We start from the raw sequence: 15,980 nt of genomic DNA on the forward strand, positions 1-15,980 counted from the left end.
AGTCTCCCAACCAAAAAAAGCCCAGGACCACATGGGTTTAGTGCAGAATTCTATCAGACCTTCAAAGAAGCCCTAATACCAATATTCTTCATACTATTCCACAAAATAGAAACAGAAGGAACATTATTCATTCTATTAACCTCACAAAGACCCAACAAAGAAGGAAAACTTCAGACCAATTTCCCTTATGATCATCGATGCAAAAAATACTCAATAAAATTCTTGCAAATCAAATCCAAGAACACATCAAAATGATCATTCACCATGATCAAGTAGGTTTCATCCCAGGGATGCAGGGATGGCTCAACATATGGAAATCCATCAATGTAATCTACTACATAAACAAACTCAAAGAGAACAACCACATGGTCATTTCATTAGATGCTGAAAAAGCATTTGACAAAATTCAACATCCCTTCATGTTAAAAGTTTTGGAAAGATCAAACCCATATATAGTAAAAGCAATATACAGCAAACAAATAGCCAACATCAAACTAAATGGAGAGAAACTTGAAGCAATCCCACTAAAATCAGGGACCAGACAAGGCTGCACTCTCTCTCCCTATCTATTCAATATAGTACTTGAAGTTCTAGCTAGAGCAATTAGACAACATAAGGAGGGCAAAGGGATACAAATTGGAAAGGAAGAAGTCAAACTATCACTATTTGCAGATGATATGATAATACACTTAAGTGACCCCAAAACTCCACCAGAGAACTCCTATAGCTGATAAACAACTTCAGCAAAATGGCTCGATATAAAATTAACTCAAATAAATCAGTAGCCTTCCTCTATGCAAAGGATAAATAGGCAGAGCAAGAAATTAAGGAATCTACAGATTCAATGCAATCCCCATCAAAATTTCAACTCAATTCTTTATAGAGTTAAAAAGAAAAATTCTCAAATTCATTTGGAATTAAAAAAAAACAAAAACAAAACAAAAAAAAAACAGGATAGCAAAATCTATTCTCAACAATAAAAGAACTTCTTGGGGAATCAGCATCCCTGACCTCAAACTGTACTACAGAGCAATTGTGTTAAAAACTGCAAGGTATTGGTACAGTGACAGACAGGTAGATCAATGGAATAGAATTGCAGACCGAGAAATGAACCCACACACCTATGGTCACTTAATCTTTAACAAAGGAGTTAAAATCATCCAGTGGAAAAAAGACAGCATTTTCAACAAATGGTGCTGGTTCAACTGGCAGTCAGTATGTAGAAAAGTACACATAGATCCATTCTTATCTCTGGTACAAAGCTCAAGTCCAAGTGGATCAAGGACCTCCACATAAAACTAGATACACTGAAACTAATAGAAAAAAAAGTGGGGAAGAGCCTCAAGCACATGGGCATAGGGGAAATTTTCCTGAACAGAAAACCAATGGCTTATGCTCTAAGATCAAGAATTAACAAATGGGACCTCATAAAATTGCAAAGCTTCTGTAAGGAAAAGGACCCTATCAATAGGACAAAACAGCAACCAACAGACTTGGAAAAGATCTGTACCAATCCTACATCCGATAGAGTGCTAATTAATATCCAATATATAGAAAGAGCTCAAGAAGTTATCCTCCAGAGAACCAAATAACCCTGTTAAAAAATGGAGTACAGAGCTAAACAGAGAATTCTGAAGTGAGGAATACCGAATGGCTGAGAAGCACCTAAAGAAATGTTCAATATTTATATGAATAATTCTTAGTCATCAGGGAAATGCAAATCAAAACAACCCTGAAATTACACCTCACACCAGTCACAATGGCTAAGATCAAAAACGCAGGTGACAGCAGATGCTGGCGAGGACATGGAAAAAGAGGACACTCCTCCACTACTGGTGGAATTGCAGGCTGGTACAACCACTCTGGACATCAGTCTGGCAGTTCCTCAGAAAATTGAACATAATATTGCCTGAAGACCCAGTTATACCACTTCTGGGCATATACCCAAAAGAATCTCCAACATATAACAAGGACACATACTCCACTATTTTCATAGCAGCATTATTTATAATAGCCAGAAGCTGGGAAGAACCCAGATGTCCTTTAACTGAGGAATGGATACAGAAAATGTGGTACATTTACACAATGGAGTACTATTCAGCTATTAAAAGAGATGAATTCATGAAATTCTTAGACAAATGGATGGAACTAGAAAATATCATCCTGAGTGAGGTAACCCAATCACAAATGAACGCACTCCATATGCACTCACTGGTAAGTAGATATTAGCCCCAAAATTCTGAATACCCAAGATAAAAACTTACAAACCACATGAAGCTCAAGAACAAAGACCAAAGTGTGGGTGCTTTGGTCCTTCCTTTAGAAAGGGAATAAAAAGGGGCTGGAGAGGTGGCTCAGCGGTTAAGAGCACTGACTGCTCTTCCAAAGGTCCTGAGTTCAAATCCCAGCAACCACATGGTGGCTCACAACCATCCGTAATGAAATCTGACACGCCCTCTTCTGGAGTGTCTGAAGACAGCTACAGTGTACTAACATATGATAAATAAATAAATCTTTAAAAAAAAAAAAGAAAGAAAGAAAGGGAATAAAATACGGGAACAAATATGGAGACAAAGTGCAGAGCAGAGACTGAAGGAAAGGCCACCCAGATACTGTCCCACCTGTGGATTCATCCCAGATACAGTCCCCAAAATCTAACACTATTGGGGATGCTAAGAAAGGCTTGCTGAAAGGAGACTGTATAGATGTCTCCTGAGAGGCCCTGCCAGAGCCTTACAAATACACAGTTGGATGCTCCACTGATTACAAGGTCCCCAATGGAGGAGTTAGAGAAAGGACTGAAGGAGCTGACGGGGTTTGCAACTCCATAGGAAGAACAACAATATTAACCAACCAGACCCCCAGAGCTCCCAGGGACTAAGCTGTCAACCAAGGAGTACGCATGGCTCCAGCTGCATATGTAGCAGAGGATGGCCTTGTCAGGCATCAACGGGAAGAGAGGTCCTTGGTCCTATGAAAGATAGATAAGATGTCCCAGCATAGGGGAATTGAGGGCAAGGAGGCAGGAGTGGGTGGGTGGCTGGCTGGGTGGAGGGACACCCTCATTAGAAGCAGGGAAAGGGGAGATAGATTAGGGGGTCCCTGGGACAGGGTGGGGGGGACTGGGGTAAGGGGATAACACTTAAAATGTAAATAAATTAAAAAGTAAATTAAAGAAAAAGCACGTCATACATTAAAAAAAAAAAAGAGTACATGCAGAAGACCTGAGTCCAATTCCTAGCACCTACATGGCAGCTCACAATTGTCCATAATTTCAGTGTCAGGGGATCCAATGCCCTTTTCTGGCCTCAGGAACCAGATACATGTTATACAAGTATTTACATAGGCAAAACAATCATAAAAAATATATAAACCCAATTCCATGGTAACTATAGTATATAAGATAACCAAATTCTACAAAATCTTACCATTAAGGTGTTCATGCTTCTAGCCTTCCTTAAGAAATTCTTCAAGTAGGGAACTTGGTGAACAAGAATGCCGATGTCTCCATTAACCAAGGCTTGCACACTGGGCACTAAGGAAAGCTACTTCCGAGGCACAGTATGGCCAATCGTTAGACACTGAGCACCTGAAAGGTACTAGAGGCTGGATACATGCGCTCGCTGCGCAGCAGGTAAACCATTCAAGGCCATGCCATCTGATGGCATGCTGAACCCACGAGCATGCACAACTCACCAACAACTGTACTTACAGGCTTAACTCAGAATAAGGTTCTCTCCAAAATGAGCAAAAATTCGTCTCAAGTTATTGCATTCCTCCACCCTCACTGAAAAGAAAAGCCTAGAAACTGAAATTCTCTAGTAAAGTTCTTTTATTTGGATTCAACCTAAAATAGTTTCCCTCTTTTTGATAGAGAAATCCCCAATCCATAGACTATAATAGAAAAGTACTGCATTTGCATATTTCCAATAAAAGATAGTTGCTTCATGCTTTGGGCATGTACCATGGTTACCCAAAAGACTATTTACAGTAAATATAACTAGCACAGTACTGGAGGCTCCAAGATCAAAGTCCAGGCTCAGGAAACAGTCCCAACTCTGGGAGGCAGGCTTTAGTTTGCAGACTATTCTCGTAGCTTGAGAACAGGAAGTGCAGGTTTCCCCTGTGCCTGGGGAAAGGATGTGCCGAGACTCCATTTGTTAGACCGGGCTGAGCAGAGACGCTTGCGCACGTGAGACTGCAAGTAAGGTCAATGGGTTCTGTGAGCCATCTTTGTCCTCAGTAGGGAGCAGTGACACCAGCCAGAACACACCAGTCTAGGCACACATCTCAGCTCAGGACTTAATTTTCCACAGCTAAGAAAACAAAATCACCCCCCCAAAAAAGTTAGCTATAAGACAAATAGGTGGTATTTAGATGTATATTCATAGACTATGAACTGAAAGACTACTTACTGTTTTATTAAAAATTATAAAAAACTTGCAAATAAAAAATATCACACAGAAGCGTAGCATATGTGAAGTCCACATCCCAATGTATCTGTATATCCTGAGCTGTGGTGTGCCACACTGGACTGTGCACTTTCATTATCAATTACAGTTTTCAACTTTTCACTTTCACTGTAATTTAATTTCTAAAGATTTATTTTTATTTTATGTGCTTTGCCTGCATGAATGTATGTGTACAACATGCAAGCCTGACCAGAGTCGGAAGAGAGTGTCAGATCCCTTGGAACTGGAGCTATGGACAGTTATGAACCATCATGTGAGTGCCCAGAACTAAACCCAGGTCCCCTGTAAAAGCACCAAGTGCTAAGCCATCTCTCTAGTTCCCTAAGTTGTACTTTCATGCACTTATACACACACACACACACACACACACACACACAAGATCCATTATAGAGTTAACACCAGAAGAACTTCATGTCCTTTCACTTTCTCCACCACTAGTATCTTCTATGTTCTGTTTTCCTTTCTGTGTGTTACACTGTATCCACATGTCTGCCTGTCTATACATGTCCAGGTATATATTTTAGGCTAGTATCCATATAGGATAGAAAACATGCAGGGTTTTTTCTTTCTAAGATTGTGTAACCTTACTTTAATATTATACATAATTTAATATCTATGTTCACCCATTTTCCTCCAGATTTTGCAATTTCATTTTTCTAAAGCTCAATAGTATTTCATTTTATATGTGGACCAGATTTTCATTATCCATCTGTTTACCTGTTGATAAACAAGTAGGTTTGTTCCACTTCTTTGCTATAGTGACTACAGCAGCAATAAATGTGAGGGGTAAACATCTCTGTGGTAGTGAATGGAGCTCTCTGGGTGCACACCCAGGAGAGAAATAGCTGGGTCATTTGGTACTTCTGTTTTTAATTTTTTGAGGAACTTTCAAATCTATTTCTATAAAAACCTTTATATAGGAAGAAATAAACACTTCCAGATCAAAAGTTGCACCAACTATTAATGTTTTGCAGGTTTTCAGTTAGTCATGTATTTCCCTAGGTCACAGTAACATGTTCACCCAGACCATGCCACTGACATGAAATTCAAAACAGGATTTTTCATTTTATCAAGAGTTCAGTCTTTTAGTTTTATACAATGAGGAAAGTAAGCGGAGAAGCCTGTAAATCACCAAGTCAAATGTCCTTCAGAGTTGGTTCCATGCACAAACAATATTAAAACAAAAGCTACAGGGCAGTGTTGACACTTACTCTTATGTTGAATCCTAGAAGATCACTTATAACTCCAGAGACGGCAGAAAGGATGACTACTCTTGTGATGTTGTAGATTAAGGGGTTCATGGTCAGTCCATAGAGTCTAAATGGTGTGTCCAGCTCCTACAAGGATGAAGGAACTGAAATGAACCTCAGTTTCCCAACAGTCGGCATTACCTCATGCTGGATTTTGAGGATGCTGCTCACGGCTCTTCCTCAATAGCCCAAAGCTACTTGCAGAGAAATCTGTGAGGGATTCACCAACCTTTCCATGGCCTAACCTAACATTGTTAAAGTGGAAGGGAGCAATAAGTCACTAATACTTTTTTTTTAAAAAGTAGTGCCTTGCGGGCAGTGGTGGCGCACGCCTTTAATCCCAGCACCTGGTAAGCAGAGGCAGACGGATTTCTGAGTTTGAGGCCAGCCAGCTGAAGGACAGAGACAGGCAGATCTTTGTGAGTTAAAGTCTATCCTGGCCTTCACAGAGAAATGTGTATTTGAGAGAGAGAGTTACAACTCTCTCTCTCAAAAAAAAAAAAAAAGTAAAAGAGATGAGTAACCCTAGATTATAAGACTGAAAATTCTTTCCCATTAATCCAAAACCATCATGTCAGCATTCAGAACCTATACTGTCTAGCACTGGTTGGATATCTTTTCTAAGTAGTAAAATGTGGATTTAATGACTTGATTCAAAACAAGCTTATTTTACTTCATCTATCTTGCATAAAAACACTGACCTGCCAGCAGCCAGAGCCTGGACCCTGTCACAGATTGCCCTTTTAGCTATGTAGATGAATATCTGGTACAAAGACCTAGCAGCCACAGCCCTTACAGAGGTCAATGATAAGAAGGCTGAAGGCCTTGGGCTCGGCATGAAGGCAGCTTCCTGACAACCTCCAGCCTAAGCAGTCACAGTGAGTGAGGTGAACAGCAGGCTCCTCAGGCCCAGTGACACTAGTGATGTTAGCACCTCTGGGAACGGGGCTGAGGACACCATGACAGAAGTGGGGCACAGGGAGTGAGGGCTTGAACATCTGCACCTCCAGCATCATTCCTGCCCTGGGTGTGTGGGGATGACACAAATGCCAGGGAGCTTGGCCATGCTGATGGCCCCTTAGCAGGTCTCAGCACTAACACCCAGACCAAACCCTGTCCATGGACCAACAGAGGTCTGCTTTTCCATGGCCAATCCATAGCCCTCAGGGATATCCTCAAGAATAAGCCAGCCTCCTCCAAAAGAAACAAGTTCTCTTTCTGACTAGGCAGCCTAGTATGGAAATGGAAGCTACTCTCCCTACTTAGCTTCTGGAAGCTTCTGACAGCTCTGGCCTGTCCAGCCATGACTTCATGTGCCCTTTGTTTTTCTAAGAACTGACTAACTCACGCTGTAGAGAGTGCACAGCTGAGGCCTGCTCACCTTTAACAACTTTGTGGACAGCTTCAATACATTGTTTACTAGAGTGAGCTGTTCTTTCTTATTTGGCTTTTTTTCCATTTTAAGGTATAAATTAATCTAAGAGAAAAAAAAAAGAGTAAGACAAATTTGACAGAAAAAAATACACATCGCATAAATCGTGGCAGATTTTGAGGATCTTTTCAAGTAAAGTGTGTCTAGGGTCTGTGGCCTCAGCACGTGGAGCACGGCCTCTTCCCCGATCAGTTACCTTTCTGGTAAAGAAAAGCTACATAAGAGGAGATAAAACAACCACTGATAAAACAAGTTATCAAAATATTAAAAGATTCTAGTTGTAACATAATCAGCATACAAATCCCTTGAATTCAAACACTATGTCTCATTCTTACCAATCCCCCCCAAGTAATGTCGTATCTTCAAGAAGCATTTATGGATAGAGAAAAAAGATAGCTGTTTTAACTTATTAACTCTTTATTTTTCCCCTAAAGGAACAATTATCTACTATGACTCTAAGGCCAAAAAAAATAATAAAAAACAAAAACAAATTATCCCAAGTGTGTTTACTTAATGTATACGGAAAACTTGAACTTAAAATCAAAATTAACATAGAAAATGCATTATTATCACTTCATATTCACAAGAAACATTTGTCAATTTTAATATGTATTTGCATGTTCCCTTCTTAACAAAGACAACAATAACAAAACACCTCTATAGTACAGCAAAGTACTTTCAGTCTACTAGCAATTCATTCTCCCAGTCCTAGGCAGAGGATAGAGGTGTTACACTCATTTAAGATACAGGAGAAAAGATAATTACAGAGTGGCAAAAGATGTGAGGTCACAGTAAATGACTCAGCCCCAGTCCTCCAGCACGTTGATGGGACCCATCACTACCTGTTCTGTGAGCAGGATGGAAACATTGCTGTATTTCTTGTTGGTTTCTGACCCCAGAGAGGCCAGGCGAAGCAAGAAAAGCAGCAATGCTGTTTCCCAGATCAAGAACTCCCAGTTGTAAGCATCATTCAGGAATGTCTTGTGACCTTGAAGAACCTATCAAAGGACCAGAAAAAGTTCAAGTTGTCTTTTTTTAATTAATCATTTTATTCATTTATATTTCAAATGATATTCCCCTTCTCCATTACCCCTCCACCACTCCCCAACCCATCCTCCCTCTCGCCTCTCCCCCTTGCCTCTCTGAGGGTGCTTCTCTACCCACTCTCAATAGTTGTTCGGATGGTGGAGAAGCATCTTAAAAAATGCTCAACTTCATTAGTCATTAGGGAAATGCAAATCAAAACAACCCTGAGATTTCACCTTACACCAGACAGAATGGCTAAGATTAAAAATTCAGGAGACAGCAGGTGTTGGAGAGGGTGTGGAGAAAGAGGAACACTCCTCCACTGCTGGTGGAGTTGCAAATTGGTACAACCACTCTGGAAAGCAGTCTGGCGGTTCCTCCGAAAACTGGGCACCTCACTTCCAGAAGATCCTGCTATACCACTCCTGGGCATATACCCAGAGGATTCCCCACCATGTAATAAGGATACATGCTCTACTATGTTCATAGCAGCCCTATTTATAATTGCCAGATGCTGGAAAGAACCCAGGTATCCCTCAACAGAAGAGTGGATGCAAAAAATGTGGTATATCTACACAATGGAGTACTATTCAGCCATTAGAAACAATGAATTCATGAAATTCTTAGGCAAATGGATGGAGCTAGAGAACATCATACTAAGTGAGGTAACCCAGATTCAAAAGGTGAATCATGGTATGCACTCACTAATAAGTGGATATTAACCTAGAAAACTGGAATACCCAAAACATAATCCACACATCAAATGAGGTACAAGAAGAAAGGAGGAGTGGCCCCTTGTTCTGGAAAGACTCAGTGAAGCAGTATTCGGCAAAACCAGAACAGGGAAGTGGGAAGGGGTGGGTGGGAGGACAGGGGGAGAGAAGGGAGCTTACAGGACTTTCGGGGAGTGGGGGGCTAGAAAAGGGGAAATCATTTGAAATGTAAATAAAAAATATATCGAATAAAAAAAAAAGAAAGAAAAAAAATAGTTGCCTTTGTTTTGTTTTGTTTTGTTTTTCAAAACAGGGTTTCTCTGTGTAGCCTTGGCTGTCCTGGAACTCACTCTGTAGACCAGGCTGGCATGGAACTCAGGAATCTACCTGCCTCTGCCTCCCAAGTGCTAGGATTAAAGGCCACATGCCTAATAGTGCCCGGCTAATAGTTGTCTTAATATCACTGAATTACTCCTGTGTCAATTTTAAAACATTACTAGCAATCTACAGTTTCCTCAGAGGAGAGGAGCTGAATGTTCATAAGGTATTATTTACTTACTTATTTATTTACATAGTTCTCCAAGTTTCCTATATTTTTTTCTGTTCATGAAAGACTGCAGGGGTCTCCAAGGAGCATGGTAAGAAACAAGGAAGTCCAGCCCCCTGAACAGCCAGTGCTCACAGACGTAAGGTGACCGGTAACTGACCACTGCTGCTCTAATTTCACCTGTCTAAGGCCCTCAGGACAGTCTGAGTTGAGCCCTGAAGGCCTGGCTCTATTCCATTTTAGGATTCAGACACAGCATGGGAACATGGCCGCACTGAGGGCCGACTGTGTGTCTTAAGGTTTCACTTTAAAACTTACTGAATTAAAAGTGAAGAACTTCACTCAAGAAAGCTCAAGAAAGGTATTTCTTGAGAAACTCTATAAAGGAATTCTTTTTTTTGGTTTTGTTTTGTTTTGTTTTGTTTTTTGTTTGATTGTTTGTTTGTTTGTTTGTTTGTTTGTTTGGAGACAGGGTTTCTCTGTGTAGCCCTGGCTGTCCTGGAACTCACTTTGTAGACCAGGCTGGCCTCGAACTCAGAAATCCGCCTGCCTCTGCCTCCCAAATGCTGGGATTAAAGGCATGCGCCACCACTGCCCAGCTTAGAAATTCTTGAGGAAGCCAAATGCAGACCTTGTAATATGCAGGATATCAACCAAGCAGTTGCCCCCTTTCTTCCCTTCCCTCCTGACTAACTCTATGGCCTCACAGGACCCTGTGAGCTTCCACTAACAGCAGCCTTGGTTTGAAATGATACCCTTGGCTGCAATGGCCCTTCTTCTCCAGAACCTATCACTAGTATCTCAGCTTCGTAACCCTGAGTTCTGAAAGAGCAAAGCTCTTAAGCTTAGTCTGGGTAGGGGTCACCATGGTCAAGTAGCTAACAAGATGAGCAAAGTCCCAACTGGCAGCAGCTACTGAGACCTTCAGAAAGACAGTAGTCCTTACACAATCCACAAATCACAGCAGTATCACAGCCTATAAAACAAAACCACTCTGACTCTTAAGTCAGAGAAAAAGGTTATTTTTTATAAGGCAACAATGACACTAACAACAACTTCACAAGACAAAATATGGAAATCTAAAGACAATAGAGCTAGGTGCAGTGGCATAAGTCTATAATCAGAAGCAGGTGGATATCTGTGAGTTCAAGGCCAGCCTAACCTGCAGAAAGAATTTCAGAAAAGCAAGGACTAAATAATGAGATCATGTCTCAAAGAAGAAAAAGAAATGGGTAACAATCCCTGAAGTACTGAAAAGAAAACACAAACAACTAGTAGGCAAGCTAGGGTTCTATTCCCACCAAACAATATTCTTCAAAAAACTAAGTGAGCTGATAGTGGGACAGCCATCTATAATCCCAGCACTCAAAGAGTAGAAGCAGGAGGACAACAAGTTCATGATCATCCTTGTCTACATAGTGAATTGGAAGCCATCCAGGACTACATGAGACACTGGCTAAAATTCTAAAAGAAAAAAAGACATTTCAAATGAGCAAACTGGGAAAGCACTCATCCGCAGCACAGTAGCACAACTGAATAATACTAAAAGAAGTGACTCAGGGAGGCCAGAGACTGTGTTGGCGACAGACATGGAGCAACGGATGTGTCTGAGAAGTAGCTGGCTACATAATGTAATGATTATACCTTGGGTCTTAAATATGTATAAATTTTAATACACAAGGAACAGGTAAATGGAATAAAGTGTACTAAGATCTTACAGTGGTTAAGAGCACTGGGTGCTCTTTTAGAGGTCAGGAGTTCAGTTCACAGCACCACACAGCAGCTCACCACTGTCTGTAATTCCAGTTCTAAGGGATCCAATGGCCCTTCTCTGGGCCATTACCAAGGAAGCTATAATTAGACTACACTAAACCAACCATTTCATTAGACTTCATACTTAGCGCATTTCTGAGGTCACCACTCAGACAGTATTAACAAATTCATAAGTAAACAGAAGACTAAATGGAATATTAGTAAAAAGATAATGAGAGACAGAAAAGAAAATTAGGTGTGCTGAACAAGAAGCTATAGTATTTATAGTGATAGTAACTATTGTACATTTAAATAAGTAAGGCACTCCAAAACTAAGACTATGAGGTTGAATAAGAAGCAGGTAACCCAGGGCTGGCAAGATAGCTTACCTGCTACTACGCCTGGGGGCCCGACTTCAATCCATGGGACCCACACAACCCAGGCTATACACATAACTATATACAGTTAAGGATGGCCTCTCTGAACCCAGGCTATACACATAACTATATACAGTTAAGGATGGCCTCTCTGAACCCAGGCTATACACATAACTATATACAGTTAAGGATGGCCTCTCTGAACCCCTGATCCTTTCAACTGCTGGGATTACAGGCCACCATTTAGGGCTATCTTAGGTTACATCATGAGATTGTGTCCAAGCAAACAAGCAAACAAAAATACTTAAAGCAACCTTGGCAACAAACAACTTCACAATCATGATGGGTTTAAGTATACTTCCATCAAGAGCAAAAAGCAACCCAAACTTGTGCAATGCAATTACAACACCAGAGAACATTGCTCTCAGCAATAGCAGACACAACCCAAAGTGCTAATGGCAAATTTAATAAAACCGGCAGGCAATACCAAGGAATAAAAGAAACCTCTACCCATTCCAAAGGATTGAAAACAGTCCTTTGAGTCTGTTCTCTGACCACTACAGTTAACAATCAAATAGGAAGATGTGTGGTAAACATGTAACTTTTTTGTTGTTATTTTTTTCGAGACAGGGTTTCTCTGTGCAGCCCTGGCTGTCCTGAAACTCACTTTGTAGACGAGGCTGGTGTCAAACTTGCCTCTGCCTCCAAAGGGCTGAGATTAAAGGCATGTGCCACCATATCCAGAAAGCCTGTAATTTCTTACAATGAGGAAAGAATAGAAATGCTTTTAAAAGAGGATAAAGGGGGCTATCAACAGGACGCAGCCCTCAAGAGGATCCATACCAGTCAAACGTGTAACACTTTAGACCTCAAAACAAGCAGATAGCAGATTATACCCCACCAGGTAAACAGATGAACAGTAAAAGAATAAAAAAGTTCTCCCCAAGAATGCAAGCTAACAATGCTGAAGAAAGCATGTGGGTGATTCCCTACTTACAACTATCAGACTGTGGCAGCTTTACAGTCAAAAACTGCCATCTTAACTAATTTTGAACATCTAAGAATTGTCAAGGACATCAATATTCCCACTTCAAAAAGATAACATATATAGCAGGTGTCCAAAATAGTGAAAGGAATGGAGACACACTCAAAACACACTTAAGTGCACTGCAACCTGCTATAAAACCAAGTGGGCACTGCCTAGAATTCTCCCATCCATTAAAACAGATATGAAACTTTACCTGTGCACAACAAATAAAAGCAATTGAAAGTGTCAGTAAGAAGACGGAGGACACAACCACGTCCACTGAGCGCTGTGGACCCCGCCTCTGCAGAGGAAGACATAGGTTACAGTTTGAGGATATGGTCAGACAGCAGCTTCACACCTTAGCTTTAAGCTGTAGTACATTCATGTGAGAAAATGCTGGCATAGTTTATGTATCAATCTGAAACACTAACAGCCATATTTTTCAAATTAACATGTTTTCAGCTAGGATCTTTCCCAGTCAGAAAAGCATGCGAGCCCTAGCTCTCTGTCCTAGGCAACAGTTTCTCCCTCTACCCTTGCATATTTACCACTACTGTTTTGTCAGTACACCATGTCTCACAAGGCATCCAACAGTCTGTTCAGCTACTGAATCATTTTCCAGTGACTGGAAATCCCTGCCCACTTTGCAAGTCTAGCCAGAATCATCAACATATGTTTTCCATAGCCCAAAAATATACCACAGTTAATCAAAATAGCTCACCTTGAGATAGGAGCGCAGCGATAACCATATTTTAATGTTCTCCACCTTTTTAAGTCTAAAATGAGGTATTTCATATTTCCTGGCCTTCCTGGCAGAAGTAATATGGCTGAAGAGTTTTGCAAATAAAAATCTCTAAAGGAAATTAAAAACATCACAAAATAAAATGTACATGTGTCTAGGTATATGTTCAAATACCATCAATAGTATTCCTGGGATATTTAAAGTGTTAAACAAAATCAAAATATTTTCCAGTGGTTCCTCAGAATAGCAGTGTTCACTTTAAAGTCTATCCCAGTGAAGCGCTTCTTCCAAATATGGCACATTCCCAATGAATGCAAGGAATATCCTTTGGAACTCTGAATGAGTCCTCAACATTCACAACCACTAATGTTTATACATAATTCTGGCTGACTCTAGGATTAAATTTCCATCCAAAAATTAAATTCCTTGTTGGACATCCCCAACACAATAAATCCTCAGTCCATAACTCACCACCAGACTTCAGTCCATTTTTTTACTTGGCCTTTTTATTACAAAAACATTATGACCTTGCCACTGTATATGCTACGGATAAAATTCAAAGTCCTGAGGCTGCGTAGTCAGCAACCTACAACACTTGTATCTGCACACAGGTCTCTTCAGATGGCATAGCTGCTGCACTCACAGCTGTATAATACCAGCACAGGATGAAGCCCAGGGCTGGGCTGTTCTTCATCTGTGGTGTACCAAGTTGTCTTGCTCCAGCTAATAACCCCACACCCAAACTCACACAAGCACCTCATGGAGTTGTTTAGAAAAACATAAAACAGAAAGGAGACTTGTTGAGAAGAAGAGAAGGTTCTGCAGGAGTGGGAGGACACACAGGAAAAGGTGGCAGGGGTGCATTGATCAAAATAACACACGTATGAAACTGCCAAAGAACAGGAAGAACATTTAAATATTTTTAAAGATTTCAGATTATAATGTGTTTTTCAAATAGTCAACCACATGAAGATTAAATGCACAAGTATCAAAGTCAAAGGAACAAAACAATTCAACAGAGTGGCGAACAGATGCAGAGGTGACAAATGCTGCCTGTCCACTCACCTGCTTATATGTTCTCTCTGCCACACACATCATAAAAAAAAACATCCACGTAAGACACAATCTTTCAAAAAAATTAATTGTAGACAAAATAACAACAGGTGTGACGGGCGGTGCACCACAGAAGAGGGTCAAAACCTCCTCTGCTGAGATGGACTTTAGTTGGTCAAAGCTCTTCTCTCGGAAAAGTCGATATAAAAACGGGAAAAGCGCTAAGCCAATGGTGACTGCATTCCCCAGCATCTGATAGCCAACACCTTGCTCGTATGCATTGACCTGCAACCCAATTGAAAATCTCCATCAGTACTACAGAGGAAAAGGGAACTACCAAAAGTATTTATCAAATACCATTTAGAATACTAAAGATGAATCTTAAAACAAATACAAATAAGAAAAATAAGCAAGTGGGAGCCCTGGATTCAATCTCCAGCACCAAAGCAGAGGACCATGTGAACTGACTTACAACTTGCTACAAACTAGGATTCAGTCTAAGGAATGGCTGCAAGGCAAACCCTAGCATCTGATGGTACAAAGTATAAAGTTGTTTTCGTTAGGGTCACTATTGCTGTGATGAAACACCATGACCAAAAGCAACTTGGGGAGGAGAAGGCTCATTGCAGCTTCCAGGTAACAGTTCATCACTGAGGGAAGTCAGGGCAGGAACTCAAACAAGACAGGAACCTGAAGGCAGAGCTGATGCAGAGGCCATGGAGGAGTGCTGCTTACTGGCTCTTCCTCATAGCTTATTCAGCCTGTGTTGTTACAGAATCCAGGACCACCAGCACACCATCTCACCCACCATGGGCTGGGCCCTCTCCCATCAATCACTAATTAAGAAAATGCTCTTACAGGCTTGCCTGCAGCCTGATTTCATGGAGGCATTTCTCAACTGTGGGTCCCTCCTTTCAAATGTCTTTAGTCTGTGTCAAGCTGATGTTAAACAAATCTTCATCAATAAACAGGTTCTCACAGACAGCCGCACTGTGAGGTCAGAAGCACACTCTTACCCTGCTCATGATGATGCCGCTTATCTCTAACACAGACATATCCATCTTTTTGCACTCGTTTCCTTCCCAGATTATTGCACTAACTCGCTCAGAGGCAGGACTTGAATTCTGAAGCCAGAATAAATGGTTCTAGGAAGAAAAAAGGTAAAAAACTGTTCCCACTCACTCCATCTTTCCTTAGTTAGTTCTCCCCTGCTCTCCCACTCCCAGACTCCAGTGTTCAGTCTCATCCTATGTTCATTCTCTATCTCAAAGCCCATCCATCACTCAGAACCACTTGTGTGGTGGTCTCATCTGGAGAGCTAGGATCCAGGATATACAACGTATGAAAGGCACACGGTGTGCTGACATGGTATTAAGGAAAGGACCTCTAGAACCACAGACCACACTGGGAGGAACAGAAAGTGAGGGGGAAAGAGGGCCTAAAGCCTTAGAGGTTAAACAATTGGGATGTTTTTGGGCCTTAAGGACATGGAAAAGCATAGGTGATCCAAAGCTAGAATTGACCATCACCATGACAATAGCCCCCAAACTCCTCTGCTGATCCTGTCCTACCTACTCAGGTGCCTTTTC

At 41.1% G+C, this 15,980-nt stretch overlaps 1 protein-coding gene across 9 annotated transcripts in view; it reads right to left on the reverse strand.

The window, feature by feature from the left end:
- Positions 1 to 3,814: 3,814 nt before the first annotated feature.
- The window catches only part of Phtf1 (putative homeodomain transcription factor 1), a 35,235-nt gene continuing 23,069 nt past the window's right edge, over positions 3,815 to 15,980 (reverse strand). For 8 of the 9 annotated variants that reach the window (XM_052179597.1, XM_052179593.1, XM_052179596.1 and 5 more), the window contains 8 exons: positions 15,408 to 15,536; positions 14,404 to 14,676; positions 13,318 to 13,449; positions 12,811 to 12,897; positions 7,997 to 8,152; positions 7,104 to 7,199; positions 5,684 to 5,809; positions 3,815 to 4,316 (listed from right to left, as the gene is read on the reverse strand). In XM_052179597.1, the coding sequence (XP_052035557.1) occupies positions 4,296 to 4,316; positions 5,684 to 5,809; positions 7,104 to 7,199; positions 7,997 to 8,152; positions 12,811 to 12,897; positions 13,318 to 13,449; positions 14,404 to 14,676; positions 15,408 to 15,536 (1,020 nt within the window). In that variant the 3' untranslated portion in view covers positions 3,815 to 4,295. The remainder of the gene's footprint in view (positions 4,317 to 5,683; positions 5,810 to 7,103; positions 7,200 to 7,996; positions 8,153 to 12,810; positions 12,898 to 13,317; positions 13,450 to 14,403; positions 14,677 to 15,407; positions 15,537 to 15,980) is intronic. The other variant, XM_052179594.1, reaches the window with a different exon arrangement.

This window comes from Apodemus sylvaticus, chromosome 4 (genome assembly GCF_947179515.1).
Source record: "Apodemus sylvaticus chromosome 4, mApoSyl1.1, whole genome shotgun sequence".
Taxonomy (NCBI): Eukaryota; Metazoa; Chordata; class Mammalia; order Rodentia; family Muridae; genus Apodemus; species Apodemus sylvaticus.